Source organism: Bactrocera oleae, chromosome 4 (assembly GCF_042242935.1).
Source record: "Bactrocera oleae isolate idBacOlea1 chromosome 4, idBacOlea1, whole genome shotgun sequence".
NCBI classification, from domain to species: Eukaryota; Metazoa; Arthropoda; class Insecta; order Diptera; family Tephritidae; genus Bactrocera; species Bactrocera oleae.
This window is the reverse complement of record NC_091538.1, coordinates 40,048,886-40,071,131: the sequence shown is the minus strand read 5'-3', so window position 1 is coordinate 40,071,131 and position 22,246 is coordinate 40,048,886. Positions and strand designations below refer to the sequence as shown.

Below are 22,246 nucleotides of genomic sequence, written 5' to 3'. Positions count from 1 at the left end.
TTGTTTTGGTTAAAATTAATACAAGTAGATTGTTTCCACTTATATTTGTTCATTATTACAATTAAATTGTACCTGACTTTTATTTATTTATTTTCGTCTTTGTTCAAATCAAGTTGAATACTTCAACTTATTGTATATTGTTAATGTCATTAATATTCATGAACCTGATTCATGTACCTGATTTTATGTATATATCTTTTTGAGATATATGTGCTATGAAAAGTAGATTGTTTTAGAACTGTATATATTATATGGGTGAATATAGGCCTCCTGGAGAACTGAAGACCCAAAAAAGATCGATAACGTGCCTATATTGCAACCTCAGAGGTGGTGAGGAAAAGCAATAAATATTTATTAATCTTTTGTTTCAAAAATATTCTTGAAAGTTTTCATTTATATTCTTCATTACAAATTCATGTTCCCAAACAAGAATTTTTAAACTACAATACATTCCTGTTATTTACATCTCTGTGTCAAAAAAAGGCAGATTCGATCAGGTGAGCACGGCTGTTACCCACACATAGGAAAACAGCTGATGCTTTGGTTACTTGTAAGCTTATACAATGCTCTTTTGTAACCCAAACCGGTTTATTGTGGGCGAGGGGACGACTAGAAAAGACAAAGGGACCGTGCCACTCGTGTTCGGGCCAATCCTTAGATTATCACTAATGCACACACTAAAATGGTAGGGTTGCCTCATTTATTCTACTACTAAAATGTCCAAGAAGTGCCGTTTCACACAGGGACTCAAAAGAGTCTCATACCAGTTTATTGTGGGCGAGGGGACGACGAGGAAAGACGAAGGGAACGTGCCACTCGTGTTCGGGTGGCACGCTTTGTGTTCTTGTTCGTAACAGCTCGCTGCATAGAATAATAGAAATATTATGACAAATTGTAAATAAGGAGAAAATTAAGATATAGATTATGGAGTAAAGAAATTTTAAATTTTTAATATGGAGTAAAGAAATTATGAGTTTTTAATACTTAAAGATTAGGAAATTCCTATTATAAATTTGGCCTTGAAAATATTAGTAGCGGATATTCAATACATTCTTGTGGATTAGGAAATTCCCGTCTTTAGTATTTCTTTGAAACTATTTAGCGGGTAGGTACTTGTATTATGCATATTGTTCTACCATATTCATGGTAATTCATTGCAAGCAAAATGTGTGACCATCATCTCAACATACAAATGAAATACGCAGCACGCAGTGTTGCGCAGTCGAACCGCACAAATATTTACGAAAATTTAGTGAAAAGGAATGCAGAAAAACTAGACTCGAGTTGCTGGACTCGAGTTGCTGGACTCGAGTTGCTGGACTCGAGTTGCTGGACTCTTTTTGACCGTGTGAATGCCCAGAGCGACACCAAAAGAAAATTTGAAAAAACTCAGACTCTTTTGAATCCCTGTCTGAAACGGCACTTATTTGTGAACGAAGCAACATCATAGGATGAAATGACAAGGATGACATGAAGCGAGACTCTCTCATTTTCGCTGATTTTTCTGTTATTATCTTTCCCTGATTATTAAAATCAGGGAAATTCGAACAGCTGATGTCAAAAAAGGCGGGATGCCAGAAATAAACCCGCTAAAAATAGCTAACAAAAGCAGTGCGAAACGAAATTTCAGGGAACGACACAAATATTTTTGAACAACGTGCAACTAAATTTTATTTGCTAATTTAATTTAAAACGTTCATCATAAAATCATGATATTTTATTATGACTTGTATTGTTTCTTTGTTATAATTTTTTTTTATTTATATGTTTTTTTTTATTTTATATGATTTTTTTAAAAATTTATAATCCAGCCATCCAGAACGCTTAGATAAATTTCAAAGAAGTCCTTCCACAGTTCTTCGTTTATCCGTGACGTCATTACGCTTCAATGTTTGCTTACGACTGAAAAAATATACTGCGTGCATGATGCAAGCGTTTACACCATAAAACATGTTCATAACAACATCATGTTTTTAAAAATTTTTAAAAACCATCATGTAGCACATGTATGACATCACGCCGCACATGCTTCCATACAAAAATGACCGTGTAAAGGCCGCTTAGTGCACTTTTACACAGGGATTCAAAAGAGTCTGATGTTTTTCAAATTTTCTTTTGGTGTCGCTCTGGGCATTCACACGGTCAAAAAGAGTCCAGCAACTCGAGTCCAGCAAGTCGAGTCCAGCAACTCGAGTCCAGCAACTCGAGTCTAGTTTTTCTGCATTCCTTTTCACTAAATTTTCGTAAATATTTGTGCGGTTCGACTGCGCAACACTGCGTGCTGCGTATTTCATTTGTATGTTGAGATGATGGTCACACATTTTGCTTGCAATGAATTACCATGAATATGGTAGAACAATATGCATAATACAAGTACCTACCCGCTAAATAGTTTCAAAGAAATACTAAAGACGGGAATTTCCTAATCCACAAGAATGTATTGAATATCCGCTACTAATATTATCAAGGCCAAATTTATAATAGGAATTTCCTAATCTTTAAGTATTAAAAACTCATAATTTCTTTACTCCATATTAAAAATTTAAAATTTCTTTACTCCATAATCTATATCTTAATTTTCTCCTTATTTACAATTTGTCATAATATTTCTATTATTCTATGCATACGTATTTGCATATTACATACAAAAATAGATAACAGAACTCAAATTTGCGATCGAATTCATTTGAAACCGAGCGCTTTTGCAACCATTCAAAGAATTTGAAAGTGTAAAGGAATGCTGAAAAGGGTAGCAGCGAGCTGTTACGAACAAGAACACAAAGCGTGCCACCCGAACACGAGTGGCACGTTCCCTTCGTCTTTCCTCGTCGTCCCCTCGCCCACAATAAACTGGTATGAGACTCTTTTGAGTCCCTGTGTGAAACGGCACTAGCAGAGAAATTAAGTATGATTGCATGTTCGACCGTTTAAACGAAAACCAGTTTTTTTTGCATCATACCATGTTTGCATACAAAAATGACCGTGTAAAGGCCGCTATAGACTCAAATCTGCTACAGTGTGTTGCCGTGTTATGTTTTAACATTAATAACTTCAAGAATGTTTTTATTATATATTCAAATAGTTTTCGATTATTAAGATTCCTAAAGATTAAATTTACATTTAATAGATTAGATTAGATTAGATAATGATAATGCCCTCCCCTAAGTCACAGCGACTCATCTAGCCCTAGCATATTAATGAACTCTAATATACTGCTAGGTGCCAATGAGGCGATGCGATCCCTGTTTGGAAACATGGATCCCAGGGTCTTGACTCTAGGTCTGCAGACTGCTGTGCAGTCTATTAGTAGGTGTTCTGGGGTTTCCGACTCCATGTCGCAGAACCGGCAGTTTGCAGAGGAGACCAAGCCCATGTTAAATTTAATAAGTATTCATTAAGTTATTTATTAACTGGTACATTGTTTTGCTTATTATTTTTGTTGTTCCTGAGCTGTACCTCATATTTTTATATAATATATTTATTTTCGTCTTTGTTTAAATCAAGTTTAAAATTTCAACTTATATTGTTAATGCATATTGTTAATGTATTTAATATTCATGAGCCTGATTCATGTACCTGATTTTATGTATATATCTTTTCAAGTTACATTTGTTACGAAAAGTAGATTGTTTTAGAACTGTATATATTGGTCAAGTAAAAAGTTTGTTCTGTTTTTATCTAAGAGATGGCGTTATTGTCCATAGTACTAGTGTTACGTGTTGCATCATGTCATACTATACGGCGCTGAAAACGTGTTTATTCGCGCTAAAAGTTTGTCTTTGACAGTTTTTTGATTGATTGACTCAGTACGTTGTGAGCGCTCGTCAAAGATGGACACCAGCAAAGAGAAAATTCGCTATATTTTACAATTTTTTATTCGATCAAGGCGAAAAAGCAGCCAAAGGGGCTGAAAAATTTATTTAGTTTATAGGTCCGATACTGTAAACGCACGTGTAGCACAAAAGTGGTTTGCTAGGTTCCGTTCCGGTAATTTTGATGTCAAAGATGCACCACGCGTCGGGAGGCCTGTCGTCGAAAATTGCGATAAAATCGTGGAAATAGTGGAAACAGACCGTCACTTGAGCACTTATTTAATTGCTGAGGAACTAAAGATAAGTCAGAAAACCGTTTGGAACCATTTGCATAACCTTGGATTCAAAAAGAAGCTCGGTGTTTGGATGCCACACGAACTAACGCAAAAATACATGATGAGCCGAATTTCCATCTGCGAATCGCTGCTGAATCGCAACAAAATTGACCTGTTTCTAAAGCGGATTGTGACTGGCGATGAAAAATGGGTCACTTGCGACAACATCGAGCGCAAATGGTCATGGTCAAAGCTCGGGGAAGCGGCCTAGACGGTGGCCAAGACCGGATTGACAGCCAGGAAGGTTTTGCTTTGTGTTTGGTGGGATTGGCAAGGAATCATCTACTACGAGCTGTTCCTCTATGGCCAAACGCTCAATTCGCCCCTCTACTGCCAACAACTGGACCGCTTGAAGGCAGCACTCATCCAGAAGAGGCCATATTTGATCAACAGAGGCCAAATTGTGTTCCATCAGGACAACGCCAGGCCACACACGCCTTTGGTGACGCACCAGAAGCTCCGGAACTTTTTACTTGACCAATATTAGATGGATGAACATAGGCCTCCTGGAGAACCGAACACCCAAAAAAGATCGATAAGCGCCTATATTGCAACCTCAGAGGTAGTGAGGAAAAGCAATAAATATATAATAACCTTTTGTTTCGAAAATATTCTTTAAAGTTTTCATTAACATTCTCAATTACAAATACATGTACACAAACAAGTTGTTAAATCAGAGAACTTAGAAGAAGAAGAAGAACTTCTATTTAACAATTTATTGCTAATATTAAGTAATATTAGTTTCACTAGGTCTATCAAGAAAACAACTACTACTCAGATAGATAGATAGATCATTGGTCTATTGTGCCCTCTATCTTTTCATATTGCAACATTTAGTCCCAAAGCTCTTATAAAATCTAGGATGCTTGAGGGATTGATGGTTTTCATATGGCTTTGCTTCGGCTGCATAAGTCCTGAATGCGCGAGCTTTCTTCTAGTCACCTCATCGCATTCCAATATTATGTGCACCGGGCTCTCAGGCTTTAGCTCACAGAAGCGACACATTTCGTCAGAGCTCATTCCTATCCTGAGCAGATGTTTACGCAGTCTGCAGTATCCTGTAAGAAATCCTATTAGTATTCTTATTCTATACTTGTAGCCGTCTATTAGTTGGTTTGAGTGTCTAATTAGTTAACCGACGTGTTTATAGGTGTTCTTCTCTTCCTGTGCGAATGGCAGGCACCTTGTCGCGGTGTTGGGGCTTAAGTCGCAATGCATTCTCGGCATCTCCCAACTGGGGTGAGTGGTGATAGCACCTCTCACACGGGTTGTCAGAAGCCGCATGTGTGCGACAACCAAGAGCTGCCACCTCCTAATCCAGGGTGTTATGTGACTATGTGCCGATTGGATGATTTGCAGTCAGGAGGTAAATTCGGCTGTAGTCTAACGGAGCGTTCCCAACACCGGACCGCATTGGGACGTAACGATGGCCTTACCGCGTCATGGGGCTCTGGCGCGGCGGACTTTTGTATTCTCCGAAATAAACGTTGACCCGAAGGCTCGCCATGTCGAGCCTAAGGTCGTACGAATAAGATGAATAAACAACCGACAACAAACACAACAACAACCAACGGAACAACATCAACAGCAAACGAACACGGACAAAGATAACAAGACAAGCACCCTTGCAGGTAAGGGAGATTCAGGGACTAAACCAAATTTCAGCTTCCTGGACGCCCTTTTGCCAGAGGAGCGAGCGCTGTTCGAGAAGCAGGCCAGGGACGACGATGATGACATGCCGTCGTGCAGTGGCCCATAGAGACGGAAGAACTCCGGAGGATGCCAAAAAACTAGCGCGAAACAAGGTAAGAGGCGACAGTGCCTCCCCTGCTTCAGAAAAGCGGAAGGGAAGTAAGACCGCGGTGAATAGGAAACGAGGTGGCGGTATTCGAGGCCAGCGCCCAGTAAACGCAAGTCAGCCCGCGAAAAGGCAGAGCCTTCGACCGCCGCCTAACTCCAGAGTGGCAACATTACACAGGCGACCGGTGGCCACCACTTCGCCCCCGAGGAACAAGCAAAAAACGACGAAGGGGGAGACTCCGACAGTACCCCCAGAGGCAGTCGGCAACCTGGTGGAGTATTGCAGAAGGAATAAGCTGCCCCTCGTCCTAGGAATACGGCAGCACGGACTGCAACACACGTGGTGAGTCTCTCATTGAATTTAAAGTCAGTAAAAACCTAAGCATTGCAAACGTGCGGTGTGAACCCACCTTTGTGACTAGTGTTAGAAAGGAGGTGCTTTACATCACTCTTCGTAATGAATCATCAGGGACATGTAGGAACACGGAATGGGCCATTTTTAGGGACTCACTTGAAACTAATGTTAGTAGAAGGGGGCAGCTGGATAGAAGTGCAACGGTTTCTGGATTGGAGAGCAGATTCTCTGCGCTAAACCAATCCATTATTGAGGCATATCACAGCCAGTGTCCCCTAAAAACAACCACCAAGAGCCGCAGCTGCTCATGGTGGTCTAGTAGGCTCTCAGAACTAAATAAAATGGTACGAAACTATTTAACAAGTCTAAGCGTACCGGGAACTGAGAGGACTACAGGTGCAGTCTAACTACCTATGGTCGAACGAAAGCCATCTCGCTTAGACTGGATAGTCGCAAAACAGCTCTACACTGCAGACTCCATTATGCGCCTTCCTTGACATTGAAGGTGCTTTTGATAATACGTCTCACGAAAGCGTGTGAAGAGCACTGGAGAAAAGGTGTGTGACAGCACAAGTACACAGATTGATCGCAGCTGTACTGCGCACTAGAGTAGCTGAAATCTCAGTAGGAGATACCAAAATTCATCTTGGCACAAAAAGAAGTTGCCCACAGGGTAGAGTGCTATCCCCCCCCTACTTTGGAGCCTAGTTGGGGACGATCTCCTTGAGCTGCTAACTAGCTGTGAAATCCGCTGTCGTAGCTGTATCTTAGCTAGGGGTAAATTCGTAGACACTCTCTGCGATATCGTACAAAGGGACAGGGTACTGGGGCTGGCAAAGGGATGGTGTACTGGAGTTGGCTTAAACATCAACCCCTCGAAAGCTACAATCATTCCATTCCCTAGACGGAGGTCACTGTCAGGCCTCTGAAATTTATCTCTTGACGGCAGAGTGTTGGTTGATAAAACATCGCAGACTTAGGACGGTAGAACTTCAACTGTCGAAGCTGGAAAGGCTTGCCTGCAACTGCGCATCGGGCGCAATGCATACGTTTCCGACTGCAGCTCTGGAAGTAATGCTAGAACTCACACCGCTACATATGGTAATAAAACAGACAGCCTAACAGACTCTGCTTCAAATGACAGCAGAAGGAGTTGGCAGAGGGAAGGTAATCTCGTCCCAGCAGATAAAGGCGCTAAGTAAAGAAATGCCACTAGCCTTTCTCCCAAGGGACAGCATTAACAAAGTAATAAGTTTTACTAAGAAGTTCAAAGTTACCCTTGACAGCAAGGCGAAATGGAATGATTCATCGCTGGACCTGCTGCTAAAGGAAAGCACTATCAAGTGGTTCACCGACGGCTCAAAACGGGGATTGGTCCAAGGGTCGCTGAGCCAAGCACCAAACTCTCCATTCCCATGGGAAGTTTTCCTAGCATTTTCCAGGCGGAAGTCTATGCTATAAGTCGGTGTGTAGAAATAAATCTTCAACGCAACTATCGCAATAAAAGTATTGCCATACTCAGCGATAGTCCGGCGGCACTAAAAGCGATCTCTGCCAATGAGGTCAGATCGCTTCTAGGGCAGAAGTGCATTGAAAGGATGAACAGCCTATCAAACCACAACCGAGTGCATCTTATTTGGGTACTTAGTCACAGGGGTATAGCCAGGAATGAACTGGCTGACGAGTTGGCCCGCTTTGCAGCCTCCACAAAAATGGTAGGACCAGAACCATGCCTAGCGGTTGGTCCACATACCATCAAAGATCTGCTCCGTAGGGAGGAAAGAGCAGGCCGGGAGAGACATTGGCAACAACTCCAAGGCATGCGCCATGCCCGGTTGCTAATGAGGGGTTACAACCTCAGACGGTTTAAAGCCGTAATCAATCTCCCGAGGAACAAATTCCGGCTGCTTGTCACGTTCTACATTATCAATATGCTGGAGCTAGATGAGTCGAAATGACTTAGGGGAGGGCACAATAGACCATAGGTCGCGGTTCAAACCTCTAATCTAATCTATCTATCTATAGTTGCTCTCTAGCGGACCGTGATCCTTTAATGAAACTAAACATATCCAAACCTTGATTAATTGGTTTTTAAAATAAATAAGCTAACTCCTGCATTTGTATTATAGCTTTATTATTAAAATTAGCCTTTCTACACGATTACCTTTAAATTGAATACATATACAATGATACTGTTAAAAGAAATTTTACTTATTAGGTTGTGTGCCAAACGGTAGAAAAATTAAAATTTTGAAATTTTTTTTGGTGAATCCGATCGTCAGATTTTTGGTTGTATGTCACTGCGTCGTTTGAATTATTATTAAATATATTAACAAAATGAATACAATTAAATTCAAAAACTTTGCTTTGCTAATTACAATATTAATGATACTATAAAAATGAATTCATTTGAAGATTTGATATTAATTGAGATTTTTAGGCAACGAGTCAGTTCACTACTAGGCTACTTGCATTTGAAATGCATACATACTTATATTACATCCTTTATGTATGTCTTCCAGCAAGTTAACAAAATTTGTGCAAGTTTATCAATTTTGAAAAATGAAAGTTCAAACTCCCAAATTTTTGAATTTTTGTTAATGGAGCTCCTATTTTAGAGACCATATTATTGATTTCAAGTTTATTAAATATTTTTTTTGTACTTTATGACATCTCACTACTAAATGTTAAAATAATAAATGATTTTTAAATATTTCCATTACAACCCGACATACAAGTATGTATGTATGTACATACATATAGATATTCTAAAGCGGACCATACACTTCAATTAAGGCTTGCAGCTTATCCAATCTTTAGTCAATTGAAATGTTTTTTTGACCTTTCTACAAATATAAATGTACATTTAGATATGCTAATCAACTACAAAAATTTTATTTTTACTTTTTATCTAAATAATAAAAAAGTTAAAGAAGAAGGCAAGAACTTTCCGTATTAAAAATATAATTCCTTTATTGATTACAATAAATATTAACATAAATAAATGCAAAATTACGAATAGATATCGTGATTGCATATCTGTAATCATTGTTATAAGTTGTTAAAATTTGACCTAGCTCGGAACTATGTAAAATTCTGACATTCAGATTCACCACGAAAAATGTCAAAATTTCACCTTTATCTGTCAGAATTTAAATTTTTGGCTGTGTGCTAAACGATAACATTTTTCTCTGTGTTGATTTGGGGTGAAAAAATTTCCTATGATGTAAACAAATTTACATTTTGCTGTCCCAAAAGGAAATAAAATTTTGACAGTTGAAATTCAAAACAAACGCAATTGCGTTCTTTGAATATTTTCTTGTTATTTAAATTCTTAAATATATTCGTAAAATGAATTAAATTAAAGGCAAATACTTTGATAGCTAATAATAATATTAATGAAACTAGGAAAAATTTATTAACTTGAAGATTTGTTATTAATTGAGAACTTTAGGCAACGTTACTAACACGCTACTTGCCTTCGATACACTATGCATGTTCTATATACTTAAAAGCATTTACATTAAGATATTTTAATAAACTACATAAATATAATTTTTACTTAATTCTTTCATCTTAATTAGCTATTATATTTTAATTTGCAATATATCGGCTAAATAATAAGAATTTAAAAGGAGTATCTTTCTTTTTAGAGTATCATTTCTGTATTGAATGGAATAAATAATAATATAAACAAATGAATAATTACGAATTAATAACAGCGGTTCTTTTAAATTCGTTTATTCCTGAATGCGTATCTCTATTCATATTTATAAATTGTCAAAATTTTATTTAGCTTGGGAGCTGGGTAAAATTCTGGCATTCGCTTTCACCACGAAAAACGTCAAAAAAAATTTTATTTTATCTGTCAGAATTTTGATTTTTCTATCGTTTGGCACAGAGCCTTTGTACCGTATATATTTCATCTTCAAATGACAGCAGAAGGAGTTGGCAGAGGGAAGGTAATCTCGTCCCAGCAGATAAAGGCGCTAAGTAAAGAAATGCCACTAGCCTTTCTCCCAAGGGACAGCATTAACAAAGTAATAAGTTTTACTAAGAAGTTCAAAGTTACCCTTGACAGCAAGGCGAAATGGAATGATTCATCGCTGGACCTGCTGCTAAAGGAAAGCACTATCAAGTGGTTCACCGACGGCTCAAAACGGGGATTGGTCCAAGGGTCGCTGAGCCAAGCACCAAACTCTCCATTCCCATGGGAAGTTTTCCTAGCATTTTCCAGGCGGAAGTCTATGCTATAAGTCGGTGTGTAGAAATAAATCTTCAACGCAACTATCGCAATAAAAGTATTGCCATACTCAGCGATAGTCCGGCGGCACTAAAAGCGATCTCTGCCAATGAGGTCAGATCGCTTCTAGGGCAGAAGTGCATTGAAAGGATGAACAGCCTATCAAACCACAACCGAGTGCATCTTATTTGGGTACTTAGTCACAGGGGTATAGCCAGGAATGAACTGGCTGACGAGTTGGCCCGCTTTGCAGCCTCCACAAAAATGGTAGGACCAGAACCATGCCTAGCGGTTGGTCCACATACCATCAAAGATCTGCTCCGTAGGGAGGAAAGAGCAGGCCGGGAGAGACATTGGCAACAACTCCAAGGCATGCGCCATGCCCGGTTGCTAATGAGGGGTTACAACCTCAGACGGTTTAAAGCCGTAATCAATCTCCCGAGGAACAAATTCCGGCTGCTTGTCACGTTCTACATTATCAATATGCTGGAGCTAGATGAGTCGAAATGACTTAGGGGAGGGCACAATAGACCATAGGTCGCGGTTCAAACCTCTAATCTAATCTATCTATCTATAGTTGCTCTCTAGCGGACCGTGATCCTTTAATGAAACTAAACATATCCAAACCTTGATTAATTGGTTTTTAAAATAAATAAGCTAACTCCTGCATTTGTATTATAGCTTTATTATTAAAATTAGCCTTTCTACACGATTACCTTTAAATTGAATACATATACAATGATACTGTTAAAAGAAATTTTACTTATTAGGTTGTGTGCCAAACGGTAGAAAAATTAAAATTTTGAAATTTTTTTTGGTGAATCCGATCGTCAGATTTTTGGTTGTATGTCACTGCGTCGTTTGAATTATTATTAAATATATTAACAAAATGAATACAATTAAATTCAAAAACTTTGCTTTGCTAATTACAATATTAATGATACTATAAAAATGAATTCATTTGAAGATTTGATATTAATTGAGATTTTTAGGCAACGAGTCAGTTCACTACTAGGCTACTTGCATTTGAAATGCATACATACTTATATTACATCCTTTATGTATGTCTTCCAGCAAGTTAACAAAATTTGTGCAAGTTTATCAATTTTGAAAAATGAAAGTTCAAACTCCCAAATTTTTGAATTTTTGTTAATGGAGCTCCTATTTTAGAGACCATATTATTGATTTCAAGTTTATTAAATATTTTTTTTGTACTTTATGACATCTCACTACTAAATGTTAAAATAATAAATGATTTTTAAATATTTCCATTACAACCCGACATACAAGTATGTATGTATGTACATACATATAGATATTCTAAAGCGGACCATACACTTCAATTAAGGCTTGCAGCTTATCCAATCTTTAGTCAATTGAAATGTTTTTTTGACCTTTCTACAAATATAAATGTACATTTAGATATGCTAATCAACTACAAAAATTTTATTTTTACTTTTTATCTAAATAATAAAAAAGTTAAAGAAGAAGGCAAGAACTTTCCGTATTAAAAATATAATTCCTTTATTGATTACAATAAATATTAACATAAATAAATGCAAAATTACGAATAGATATCGTGATTGCATATCTGTAATCATTGTTATAAGTTGTTAAAATTTGACCTAGCTCGGAACTATGTAAAATTCTGACATTCAGATTCACCACGAAAAATGTCAAAATTTCACCTTTATCTGTCAGAATTTAAATTTTTGGCTGTGTGCTAAACGATAACATTTTTCTCTGTGTTGATTTGGGGTGAAAAAATTTCCTATGATGTAAACAAATTTACATTTTGCTGTCCCAAAAGGAAATAAAATTTTGACAGTTGAAATTCAAAACAAACGCAATTGCGTTCTTTGAATATTTTCTTGTTATTTAAATTCTTAAATATATTCGTAAAATGAATTAAATTAAAGGCAAATACTTTGATAGCTAATAATAATATTAATGAAACTAGGAAAAATTTATTAACTTGAAGATTTGTTATTAATTGAGAACTTTAGGCAACGTTACTAACACGCTACTTGCCTTCGATACACTATGCATGTTCTATATACTTAAAAGCATTTACATTAAGATATTTTAATAAACTACATAAATATAATTTTTACTTAATTCTTTCATCTTAATTAGCTATTATATTTTAATTTGCAATATATCGGCTAAATAATAAGAATTTAAAAGGAGTATCTTTCTTTTTAGAGTATCATTTCTGTATTGAATGGAATAAATAATAATATAAACAAATGAATAATTACGAATTAATAACAGCGGTTCTTTTAAATTCGTTTATTCCTGAATGCGTATCTCTATTCATATTTATAAATTGTCAAAATTTTATTTAGCTTGGGAGCTGGGTAAAATTCTGGCATTCGCTTTCACCACGAAAAACGTCAAAAAAAATTTTATTTTATCTGTCAGAATTTTGATTTTTCTATCGTTTGGCACAGAGCCTTTGTACCGTATATATTTCATCTCCTGAAAAAATTGGAAACGTATGAACATGGTAATTTCTTCCTTGTTGTATATATACTGTATTTGTATTAAGAATAAGCTTTGTATAGATTTATACAATGGAATAAGAGTGCGTTCGAGATAGCAATCACGACAGCAGTGTTGCAAATTTGTCAAAGTATCACGTGCTGCGTGAATTTTTGGCAACACTTGCAACAGCATCACGTTCTGCTGTCATTTATGAAAATAATCGGCAACACTAAATTTTTGTCTGCACATCAGCAGAGTATCAGCAAGGATGAAATGATGCGAGACTCTTTGAATCGAGAGAGAGCTGTCAAAACCCACATTTTTTATAACATTTGCCAATCATGCCACTGTCGAACGAAAATGGATTGGGTATTATAAAAAAAACTTGGGGGGTATTTTGCATTTCGATATTATTTTTAGGTGCTCCGTCCCCAAGTAGGCCTATATAACGCATATACATCCCTATATACTTGTATTTATATTATAAAATTTTTAAAAATGCATATAACATAAAAAATTAGCATATAAATAAAAAAAATTATAACAAAGAAACAATACAAGTCATAATAAAATATCATGGTTTTATAATGAACGTTTTAAATTAAATTAACAAATAAAATTTAGTTGCACGTTATTCAAAAGTATTTGTGTCGTTCTTTTCGCACTGCTTTTGTTAGCTATTTTTAGCGGGTTTATTTCTGGCATCCCACCTTTTTTGACATCAGCTGTTCGAAATTCCCTGATTTTAATAATCAGGGAAAGAGAATAACAGAAAAATCAGCGAAAATGAGAGAGTCTCGCATCATGTCATCCTTGGTATCAGAAAATATGTAACACAGTAGCTGTACTGCTGCAATTATTACGTATCTCGAACGCACCCTAAGCCTGGTTCATCGTAAAGAGGTACCTCATACCATAGTCTGGGTGCAGACATAAAAGGGTTTTCTTAAACCGGCTGTTAAATCATCGTTTCTTTATTTTATTAAGTTTTTTAAAGCCATAAGTAAATTTTCCTCTTATATTCATATAAAAAAATATATAATACTAAAAATATTTATAAACTTTGCACATAGCGTCGTACAAACTTTGTTTTGTGTACGCATATGTATCTTATGATAAATAGAACAAGAATAATACTAGCTGCATATCCTACCACAAGAGCAGCACGCTTACGTCTACGCCATCTTTGGTAATCCTGCCAGGTGGTGAAGCGATTCCTATATTCGAATTGTAATTCAAAACTACTTCGGCGAGGAAAAAAGGAAAGATAGAAGTCTTCCAACAAATGACGGATCAGTTCATTATCTTTGACTAAGAGTGGCTCCAAATTGTCATTAATGCAGTTGAATTTTCTAAAGTTATGCCATATAAGTTTATTATTCAAAATGAACTAGGATTATTTAACTCACCGTGGATTTCGTCGTATTTTGTCAAAACCATCTACAACATCTGTGATGTTAGATGTTAACATCATAAAATTGTTATGGATAACTCTTTTTGGACTTATGTTATATTTGTATTTGATTCGGGTAGCGAAATTTGTTTCTAACGCTTCCGCCAGCAAACGACATTGTTTGACCAACTCTCGTGTTATAGTCGGCTATAAATGCGTGGGGATTAAAATTGTTTAAAAATTAAATATAATTTAATTTAGTTATACTCACCACAGTTGAATCTTCGTAACGTTCATACACCAACGTTGTATACCCGCTATGACTTTTATGTAAATTCATATCTTGATCTCGAGAGCAGTTGCTTACAACTTCTTCGAAGAAACGGACTGCTGACCAGTCCAGTGGCAGAGGATACATACGTGCCAAAAAAGTTCGCACCTCACGATCGGACCATGTATGCGAGTCGTCAGTATCGAACTCGTCAAACACTTCACCCACTGTTAAAGTAGTTGTTTCACTCATAAGAAACGAATAATATATAAAAGCAAATTGTAAATCATTTGTTGAGCGAAACCGATTAGACAAAGTAACGTCTATCTCTGTCAAAAATTTTTGCTGCATGGCATATATTATATTACGATCTAGCAAGAATCCTACATGCGCTAGTACGTTACGAGCTTTGAATCCATAGAAACGATTCAACAGCATGTTCGTATATATTAACGAATGCGAATATATATCTTTACTGGATTCATTTTTTGATGTTTTTTCCACGCTTTTTTGCAATCGTTCCATATTTTTTTGTGAAGTGTCAGTGGATAATTCTGGGTCATTGGGGTGACTATTTGATTTCAGTTGATTATTATAATTGTCGACAATACGTCTAAGCTCCGCAAGTGTACTCAAATTTTTGTGCAATACTAGTTCTCGGAAGTGTGACCCGTTACGTTGATCCGAATGTTTTCTGTGGCGAAACTTTTTTCGTAATGGAAAATGTCTTATTTCTATGTGCATTGTTGAATTTAAAAGAGATGGCGTAATTAATTTTAGGTTCCTATTTACATCAACATGATGCTCCATCATATTTTCTTCACTTTTGTCTGACCCGAAACTGTTACAATCGCCTCCGTCATATTGGCATTTGGCAATATTACAATGACGGTCACATGCCCCATCACCGATATATGTCCAAGGGCAGTCTTCCGCACAATCCGGTACCATCCAAGCTTGATAGATGCGCACTCCTTCTGAATTGGTATAAAGGTCTTCGGGATACAATGGAGCACCAAGAAAAATATCGTCATTCAAATAGAGAAAACGTTGAGAGAGATGCGGTATATTATGAATGAAAGTTTCAATAGCAGAGCTTGAAAATGTCGGTAGTAGTTCTGGTTTCGGAGTAAGTAGTTCGTGCGGCACGACCGTAACCTTTTCAAAACTAAGATCTAGCCAATATGGAATTTGGCCATTAGTTACGATGTAAACATGTCTAACCCAAGGAGCATATATTTCTAGCGATCGCAACGAATAGCGAAGCTCATTTTTGTCATCGAATCTTGCCGGATCATAATTCGGATTATACCGCCTTGCTGATTCACTAAACATAGGATCAGATCCATTAACCCAAGTATAAACTACGTCGATGGGTTCACAATATGTCTTAACCAACTTTTTTCTCTTGAAATAAAAAGAATTTATTGACGCACTAGTTTAATGTAAATAGAATATAAGTATTTACTCTGACAAAAAACATCAAAGCAAGTAGTATTGCACCAAATATAATAAACAATCGCCTTCGTCGAAATCTTTTCCAATTATTTTTTAACATTCGACCCCACTTTCTCTGAATGCGCATATCGAAATCCCAAAATAGCCGAGTTCAAAACATTTCGCTTTTCCTTATTTGTGTACAGCACTATATGTGTAACTATTTACAAATAAATTTAAATATACTCTTTCAATTTTTCTGATTACACTTCCTTTGTAATAGTAACCCGAGGACGAAGATATACATATATGTATATATTTATATGTTATTTCAACACTTCTCTACGGCTGATAACAACCGAGGTTGCCAGAACTTAAAAAGGTTTGTTTTTGGTTATAAAAACTTGAAATGCATCTAACTGCAATAAAAACTCACTGGTTTGACAATTTATAAAATGATTTAACATCATTTCATCAATATAGGTTTAAGTTTGGTATGGTTAGTGTATTTGTTGTATCAACTCGCACCACTACTATGGCATTGTAGAGGAATGATATTGTATCATTGTCAGTATTCTATTTTTACAAAACATCTTTTGGAAAATATGCTAATCATAAATTATAAGGCTGTTAGAAGTATACAATTCATGAACAATGCAGCTTATGTAGACCTTATTGCATAAATATCATTCGTTACAATATTAATCGGTTGCTTCTTCTACAATATAGCCAGGAATTATGTGCAACTCTGAACGTCACGAGTTCGAGTATCGTTTCGAAATTAAGAAATTCGAAGATATATTTCATTCGGATATATCACATGACTGTCATACGCAGCTACAAAGAATTTTGCATTTTGACAGGGCAAATTTTCATGGAAGGTGAAAACTGCTAAATTTTTGCCATTAATTCCCTTATAATTTCGTTAAGTTTCGGTTAGATTGCATTTTTATTTAATATTAATTGCATTAACTTTATTTTGGCGTGACACGTATACGAGAGAAACAAAACGAAATGAAAATTGCCTTTTTAACGTTATTCGTGATTGGTGTTGCAGCCGCATCGGACTCCATTGTTTTAGTTTTGGCACCAGTGTATGAATTCAACATCTTTGCAAAAAATTGCTCTGTTAACCTTTATTATCTTTTATAGTGAACCAATTCCTGCACTATCCAGAGTAGATAATGAAAGTTTCAATCGAATTGCAAAACCACTTGTTAAGGACCACATGATTGCTGTTTTCCAAGAAGATGATGTAAGTGTCCTCATAGATAATCATTTCAATATATTGTTATGAGTCATATATAATTTAGTTATCGTTCAACGATTTTCTGTGTAAGAGTAACCGATCTGAACAACAGTCATGTTATTCTCACCTTCAAAACATCACGCCCAGCACTTTTTACTTGAGGGTCGATAGCCCTGAAAAAGTGCTGGAAAAGATAGATCCTAATTACGAGGTAATTATTATCTCTAGAAGTGGAAAGCTTGAAACACCACTAAAGTGCAAAGCGGGAAAAGTAGCGTTTTTGCGATTCAGTGACGAAAGTGGTGTAAATCGCGAAGATACTTTGGAGACACATGGTATATTTTATATTTCGTTCTATTAAACATTTTTTTTATAGAGATTTATTATTTTTTCAGACATTGCCATTTCGAATGTAATGAAACAAGTATCTTGTCCAACTGTATTTATGTATACATCGACCCCTGCAAAAGATGTGACAGTTAAACGTTATCGGCGTGCATTGTCCGTGGCGGAGACTGCAGCACCAAAAGGTGGTATTATATTCACTGATCCCAAATTCCAAATTTTCTATACAACGTTGGCAGTAAAAATTGGTAGTGACCAAAGGAAAGAAATTACTGTGGGCACTATGAAAATCGATGATCGCAATACCACCGACTTTAGTGTTACACTTAGTAGCAATGATACTGCTGACTTGATCACATTTGACATTGAGTTACAGAAGGGTTATTACTACATGAAGCAATTGACATACAATAATATTACAGTGTTCCGCACAAACGATATAAATGCACCTCCGGCCTTCTCCTACTTTTGTGGTAATTTAACTGTTTATTCAGCAAGCGGTGATCAACTGTTTTGGAACTCTGTACAGTTTCAAGCACCTTTTGGTAGTACCGTTAAGACTGTAAATGAAAATTATTTTGAATTTGGTGAATCCTGGAATTGCGTCGGTTTTGTTACACATGCCATTCTTGCTGGTCTATTCGTGTCCGCAATTTTGCTTGCAATTCTTTTCGTTGGTATTTGCTGGATGATGGATATCAATACCATGGACCGATTTGATGATCCTAAAGGCAAAACGATCACAATAAACACCAACGAGTAGTTAAAATTAAATGGTGTTAAACTGCTGATTTGCTACTGTCAACAGCTTTTTTGCAATGTCAGTTGCGCACACTTCATTCCCCTTTATTCTGTTTTAATATTTTATAGCAACTTTTTGGAAACCGTCTCTGCTCGCAATGTGGTTTTGATTACTGTATTAGTTGAATCAAATTTAAAGAAATTCTTCCATTATCATACTAATAAACATAGAAACTGGGAAATTAGAATTACGGAAATAACAAAATTATTCTTCACCGTAACCTTGAAATATTCATTTGATATCCTTACGAAAAATCATGAGGATTTGCATAGTTCAAATACAAGTTTCCTTCACAATTTCCATTAAATTTACTCCATCTCTTTACTCAGCATCGACCACATTTGATTTCAAATATGTGTGTTTGTGGAAATTGGGAATAAAACTTGGATCCTTATGTACTTATATATATTTACATTTGATTTAATTGAAATGTTTATATACATAAAATTTCAATTTCTTTATGAGGGACATAAAGTGTTTACGTATGTGCCTTGAAATAAAGTGGCTAAGTGCTGTGTGGTGCAAACGTAATAAGTGTGTGGATATGTTTGCTCCCTTATATATCAACGACGTGGTGTGTTTTTGATTTAGAAATTTATACATATACATATTATAATATATTAATGTTCATGTATTATGCGTTAAGCACAAAAGCGAAAATGTTGAATAATATAGTAAAAGATAATAAAGTTGTTCTCTTTGTTGATACATAGGTATATACACTCTTTAAAAAAAATGTTGCCCTGGATATGTAAGCAAATTTTGATGTTTTCAAATACCCAGATTACGAATTTTTTTCTGAAATTATTGAATGTGCTCTTGTTTTTATGATTAATGCATACCTTGAAAATCTTGCTTTCGCATTCAAAAAAAAAAACGATGAGGTCGCCAAATACTCAGATATCTACGCTTGGATGTAAATGGGAGGGTGAAACATCTACGCCAAAGTTATTTTCGCAAAATGAACTCAGTGATGTAATACGTGATAAATTTAGAAATAATAAAGCAATTTATCAAAGCGGTAGACGTGGGAAAGTTGAATGCTGGAATCTTTAAAACAGCAATTAATGATAGTTACAGATTTTATCTAAGTTATGACTGTTCTGGAAAGAGAATCGCGGAAAAGTTGTGTGTTGATAGTCGAAAATTTCCTAGATAACCATAAAGTACCAAATTATGAGGAAATTGTTCAAAATATGCTGACAAATTTTCAGATTCTGTGAGCAAATATGAGTATCAAGTTAGACTATCTCCGCTATCATCTAGAGAAATTTCCGGATAATTTTGGAAATTATTTTGAAAAAAAAGGAGAGGATTTAAAAGTGATATAAGAAAGGTATCAAGGTTGATCGTCACATGATGGCAGATTAGTGCTGGTCCTTAAAAGATGATTGTCGACTGGGAAATAATATAGGAAAAGCTCACAAAAGGGGTTTAATAGAATATAACATATGTTTTCGACATTTGTCTCCCCGTTTATTTCAATGTCTCCTGAAATAAAACTCGCATTATTCTCGTTTGCATGTTTAGTCAGATGTATCATTTATATATATTTAACTCTATATCTATCTCGATTAGTATTAAGTGTTGGCAACCTTTAGCTGAGCACTATTATCGCTCTGCTGCTACATATTGCGAGAACATAAAAATGTTTTATATGTAAGTATGTATGTAGATTCAGTATTAGTTAAACGACGAAATTATGAATGGATAACATTAGTGTTGTGGGAAAAACCGATTTTACTTATTTTTTTACCGAATGACATAAAACTAATTAGAATATTTTCGCTTAATTTTGTTGAGATATCTTGCGCTAATGCCGATATATGCGATTTAAATTCAGGCAAGGGGACGTAATTAAATAAACTGGATATGTAAAGGAAATGACTACAAAGAGGAGCAAAATCATTATATTAGGTATATGAGGCTAGAACAAAGTCTGTATATATTTTATTCCAATGCTGCGGTCAAGAAAACATGATCACGTATTTCATTACAATACCTATTATACATATTAACCGATATAAATAATATAAAGTCAACAGGAATTTATATTTATAAGGAAAATTTATAAGTCCCATGTTGGAGAAAGTATATCGATTCTATCCATTTTTAGCACCAGAACATAATATTTTCAGGAAATGATGCCACTTAAATTCATTAAGATATCTAACAGATTCACGTATATTTTCGGCACAAAGTCAGGTAAAGGTACTGATGTTCTCAAATTCGATATCTGGGGTCTTGAAATAATATAATCCAATTTCAACCATTTTTAGATAAGAGGTGGCAATATTTGATGCTTGATTTATTGTGAAAACGGAATTTTTCGCTGTAATATATATGAGTTCAAGAATATGTACCAAATATCGTTGATATTGATCGACTAGTTGTTGAGGTAATAATTATAAACACCTGGAAACATTTCTCAGTAATATTGAAAAAAATTGACGTGAAACATAGAATCATTGTGGCTTAGTGAAATTATTGTATTAAGCACATTTAAAACAAAATAAGAAAACTGGGAACTTCAAGTCATTAAAATAGTCCTGTCGTCAACCGATCGATTCCATTAATGGGGGAGGACATACAAGGAGGAAAATGGTCCAAATGCGTTTTCTAGGCAATAATGTTCGTTAGAGAATTTGGCTTCTTTCACAAAACCATCTAAAATGGCCCAGAAAGAATTAATGGGATTTCAGAGAAGGAAATAGAAGTGAATACTCAAAGAAGTAATTATGCGAAAACCTATTTACGACGTTCAGAATAACCGCGTCGATTCCTGGACTATCTATTGTGAAGACAATAAAGCCGTTTTACAATAACAACATCGCTATATAGGAAATGTTCGCGGTTTCCGGTTTGTAACTGTGTTCTCAATTTTTCTAACGATGTGCCAGAGTTTGTATATATAAAGAAAACGTGTTAGTTGATGTTTAATACAAAACAAATTGCACGATTAACCGATACTCAGAACAGCAGGGTTTCTGAATAGTTAGAATTATATTCTATGCCGATGAACAAAAAATCACTTTATAAGTCTAGAATTATGAATGTTCTTCTGAAAATCATTTCTTGAACTTTGACAAAATGTGTATACATCAAATTTATTTAACAGTTAGTTGTTCGGATACCTTAGTGCTATTAAAGTGTCTGTACTTAATTTTACCAAGTTCATAAAATTAAATGTAAACTATAGTTATTGGTGGACGGTGGAGGTGGTACTGCCAGCGCACGCTTAGTGAAACTCCATTTCGACGATAAAATAAGGGTATGCGGGGTGATCACAGAGAATGTAATGTAAAGGGTATGTAGAGATGCGGTTGAGCATGATGAGCTAAGTCGATTCAGCCCTGTCAGTCCGTCTGTCTGTATACATGCGAACTAGTACCTCAGATTATGAGACATTCTAAACTTTGCACACGCCTTTTTCTTCAGGCATGTAATTTCTCAGATACCTTAAAAAAAATTCCGCTTTCAATTGCTTGGGTTGAATCAGCTGCTTCTTTTCTGCGAAAAAACTTCACGGATGTAAATTTGTCTCAAAGGCTGAACAGGCGCTCTTTTTTGACTTTCTTGACGAATTGACTGCAGTTCGTTTGCACCTTGCTTTTTGAATTTTAAAAATTTTCAGCCTGCTTCATTTGAACGTCGTTTGCTTTTATCACCCTCATCCACTTGTGCCTTCATCTTAAAGTCTGTCAGTTTGCAGTCATA

At 35.8% G+C, this 22,246-nt stretch overlaps 2 protein-coding genes across 2 annotated transcripts; one reads left to right on the top strand and one right to left on the bottom strand.

The window, feature by feature from the left end:
* Positions 1-13,973: 13,973 nt before the first annotated feature.
* Positions 13,974-16,478, bottom strand: Gnptab (N-acetylglucosamine-1-phosphate transferase subunits alpha and beta). The gene is made up of 4 exons (XM_014238083.3): positions 16,165-16,478; positions 14,697-16,103; positions 14,442-14,632; positions 13,974-14,384 (listed from the first exon to the last, which is right to left on the bottom strand). Exons 1-4 carry the CDS (start codon positions 16,279-16,281, stop codon positions 14,087-14,089), a joined length of 2,013 nt encoding a protein of 670 aa, XP_014093558.1. The 5' UTR covers positions 16,282-16,478; the 3' UTR covers positions 13,974-14,086.
* Positions 16,479-16,960: 482 nt separating this feature from the next.
* On the top strand, positions 16,961-19,245 carry VhaAC45 (Vacuolar H[+] ATPase AC45 accessory subunit). Its single transcript, XM_014238081.3, has 4 exons — positions 16,961-17,227; positions 17,286-17,388; positions 17,447-17,717; positions 17,778-19,245. The coding sequence occupies exons 1-4, from the start codon at positions 17,148-17,150 to the stop codon at positions 18,488-18,490; spliced, it is 1,167 nt and encodes a 388-aa protein (XP_014093556.2). The 5' UTR covers positions 16,961-17,147; the 3' UTR covers positions 18,491-19,245.
* Positions 19,246-22,246: the final 3,001 nt, after the last annotated feature.

Bases quoted from the DNA above. Each gene is read 5' to 3' on its own strand.
- Gnptab (XM_014238083.3), bottom strand. From the start codon at position 16,281: ATGCGCATTCAGAGAAAGTGGGGTCGAATGTTAAAAAATAATTGGAAA. The intron at 16,104-16,164 runs GTAAATACTTAT...TTTTATTTCAAG, and splicing joins CTTTGATGTTTTTTGTCAGA to AGAAAAAAGTTGGTTAAGAC. The intron at 14,633-14,696 runs GTGAGTATAACT...ACGCATTTATAG, and splicing joins GTTACGAAGATTCAACTGTG to CCGACTATAACACGAGAGTT.
- VhaAC45 (XM_014238081.3), top strand. From the start codon at position 17,148: ATGAAAATTGCCTTTTTAACGTTATTCGTGATTGGTGTTGCAGCCGCA. The intron at 17,228-17,285 runs GTATGAATTCAA...TATCTTTTATAG, and splicing joins GTTTTAGTTTTGGCACCAGT to TGAACCAATTCCTGCACTAT. The intron at 17,718-17,777 runs GTATATTTTATA...TTATTTTTTCAG, and splicing joins AGATACTTTGGAGACACATG to ACATTGCCATTTCGAATGTA.